The sequence below is a fragment of the Orycteropus afer genome, unplaced genomic scaffold (genome assembly GCF_000298275.1).
Source record: "Orycteropus afer afer isolate SDZICR_OR568_19922 unplaced genomic scaffold, OryAfe1.0 scaffold00292, whole genome shotgun sequence".
Classification (NCBI taxonomy): Eukaryota; Metazoa; Chordata; class Mammalia; order Tubulidentata; family Orycteropodidae; genus Orycteropus; species Orycteropus afer.
The window spans coordinates 165,334-167,988 of NW_006921879.1; the positions used below are offsets into that span (position 1 = coordinate 165,334).

At 40.0% G+C, this 2,655-nt stretch overlaps 1 protein-coding gene and 1 non-coding gene across 2 annotated transcripts; one reads left to right on the top strand and one right to left on the bottom strand.

Moving 5' to 3' along the window:
• Positions 1-717: 717 nt before the first annotated feature.
• LOC103205801 (olfactory receptor 11H4-like) lies at positions 718-1,723 on the bottom strand. Its single transcript, XM_007951215.2, is given in 1 exon segment — positions 718-1,723. A coding segment is annotated over 1 exon segment (957 nt). The 5' UTR covers positions 1,675-1,723.
• A 759-nt stretch (positions 1,724-2,482) lies between these two features.
• TRNAK-CUU lies at positions 2,483-2,555 on the top strand. The gene has a single exon. It is a non-coding gene; the product is annotated as a tRNA-Lys (tRNA).
• The last annotated feature ends 100 nt before the right edge of the window (positions 2,556-2,655 follow it).

Below are 2,655 nucleotides of genomic sequence, written 5' to 3' on the forward strand. Positions count from 1 at the left end.
ACACCCACCAACACTCCTCGGAAGGAAGGTTGGGCAATCTACTTCCGTAGTGAATACCGCCTCGGAAGCCCAAGGAGGGGTCACTTTGACTTGGGTCCAACTTGACGGCACATAACAACAACAATAAACATCTAGTGCCTAGAAGAGTACCTGGAGCACTGTAGGAACTCAACACTATTTATTCAATGAAAAAAAATCAATATTACTTTATCTAATGTTAAAACATTTACTACTGATATAAACCTGAAACTTTCAACTATCAAGAGCCAAAGGAATTAGAAAGTTATTCTGTTACTAAATCCTTTAGGTCTGTAGTTATTAGGCATTAAAATATGATTCTTTACTCGTTTTTTTAAAATATTACACCGTGGTAAGAAATGCCTCAAGTACACCATTAATAACTCACCTAGGATAACTGCTCTTCTACCTTCCACACTGATTCCTCCAGTAATCAAAGCTGAAACAGTGAGAAATAGCACAAATATAATGCCCTTATATCTACTGGAGTCACCCATGTTGAAAATATAGTCTATATATTTGAGTCTAATATGATGTAACTCTTCCTGGTTATTTAAGGAGTAAATCAATGAGGGGCCACACTGAGAAAATGTATTTTTTAAAGTGTGCCTTAGCAGCTGAAAGTCAAGTCTTTCTTAAGTGATTTTTTTTTTATGTGTGAAGAGTGGTCTGCTTGGTCTCACATAGATTACTTTACGTTCATTCCCTCCTCAAAACTTTCTTCAATGCAGCCTTCATCTCCTTGTTTCTTAAGCTGTAAATTAGAGGGTTTAAGAAGGGAGTGACCATGGTATAGAACAAAGTCATGATCTTCTGAATTTCAGCCAGGTTGTCAGATGTGGGGCTCACGTACATTGCCAAGAGGGAGCCAAAGAATAAACACACCGCTGTCAGATGTGAGGCACAGGTGGAAAAGGCCTTTCGTCTCCCAGCTGTGGAAGGGACTTTGAACATCAGTAAAAGGATATAGGAGCCAAGGATGTACAGAAGAGTGAGGATGATAATGAGGGAGCTCAGAATATAGAAAACTATCTCAGTGATAGGAGCTGGGGCACAGGACAGAGCCATCAGTGGGTCCATGTCACACATAAAGTGATCAATTATGTTGGGCCCACAGAAAGACAGCTGGGAGAGTTACACTGTGGAGACTGAGTAACTAAGGAACCCGAACACCCAGCAAAGAAACATCAAGGTGTAGCAAAGTTGTAGGGTCATAATGGTTGGGTAGTGTAATGGGTGGCAGATGGCGAGGTACCGATCATATGCCATGATGCAGAGGAAATAGGCTTCCGTTGTACCAAGGGAAGTAAAAAAATAGAACTGGAGGAAACAGCCAACAAAGGAGATGGTTTTTGTCTCTGAGAGGCAATTGACCAGCATTCTGGGTACTGTGGAGGTAATGTACAAGATCTCAAGGAAAGCAAAGTTTCCCAGGAGAATATACATCGGGGTGTGGAGTCGTTGGTCCCATCTCACAGCACAGACAATGGTACCATTTCCCATCATGGTAAATATATAGACCACAAAGAACAGTGAGAAGAAGACAAGTTGCATCTCCTGGCTACCTGGAAAGCCTAGGAGGACAAACTCAGTCACAGTGCTTGTCACTGAATTGTTCATGAATCCCAGGGCTTCAGAGAAGACAGAGAACACCATGACACAAGCTGTTTTGTTCCCTGAGAAACCTATGCAGGACACATATGTTGGTAATTTGGCTTTTAGTTTGAAATAATCCACCCATTGATTCCTAACTCTTACTTAAAATCCACCAATCAATGATCCTAAGAAGCTCTGGTGGCACAGTGGTTAAGACATTTGGCTACATACCATTAGGTTGACAGTTCAAACCTACCAACAGTTCTGTAGGAGGAAGATGAGGCAGTCTGCTTCCTTAAAGATTTAGTCTTAGAAACCCTATGGGGATCACTATGACTCAAAATCTGCTTGATGGTAGTGGCGCTCTTAATGACCCTAGTGATTCTAAATTTTAATAAAATTGGGTTCATGGGAATAAGATCTTTATATTTTACAGATTTTCTTTATCAATGACTTAAATAAAAAAAAAAAAAATCCTCTCTTCCCTTTGAAATTTTGAACACTCAGGAACATCATCCTCTCTTACCCCTATGAAAGGCTGCAAAGAGGCTACACATTTGTATTTCTTTTTCAAACCCATCGTTATTTATTTCAATAGACCAACTCTTAGTCAAAATTGCTTTTTAAACCAAGAATTAGGTGTACAAAGACTACATTTTTTGTTTCAAAATTATGCTTAAACTTTTATTAATTAGTCCACAGGTATTATTTATTTTTCTTTTCCTTTTTTTTTTTTTGACATCTCTCACTCAATTGAAAGCACTTGACAGACTTCTCAGATAACCTAGAGCTCTGACTGTACACTATACACTTGGTTCTCTGAGTTGTTCACAATCAGAATGATTTTTTTTAGTAACATATTTACACTGCCCAGCTAGCTCAGTCGGTAGAGCATGAGACTCTTAATCTCAGGGTCGTGGGTTCGAGCCCCATGTTGGGCGTGCAAGCAATAGTTTTGGGAGCTCTGATAGCATAGTGGCTAAGGCACTTGACTGCTAACCAGAAGCCTGGTGGTTCAAACCCACCAGCCAGTACTCGGAA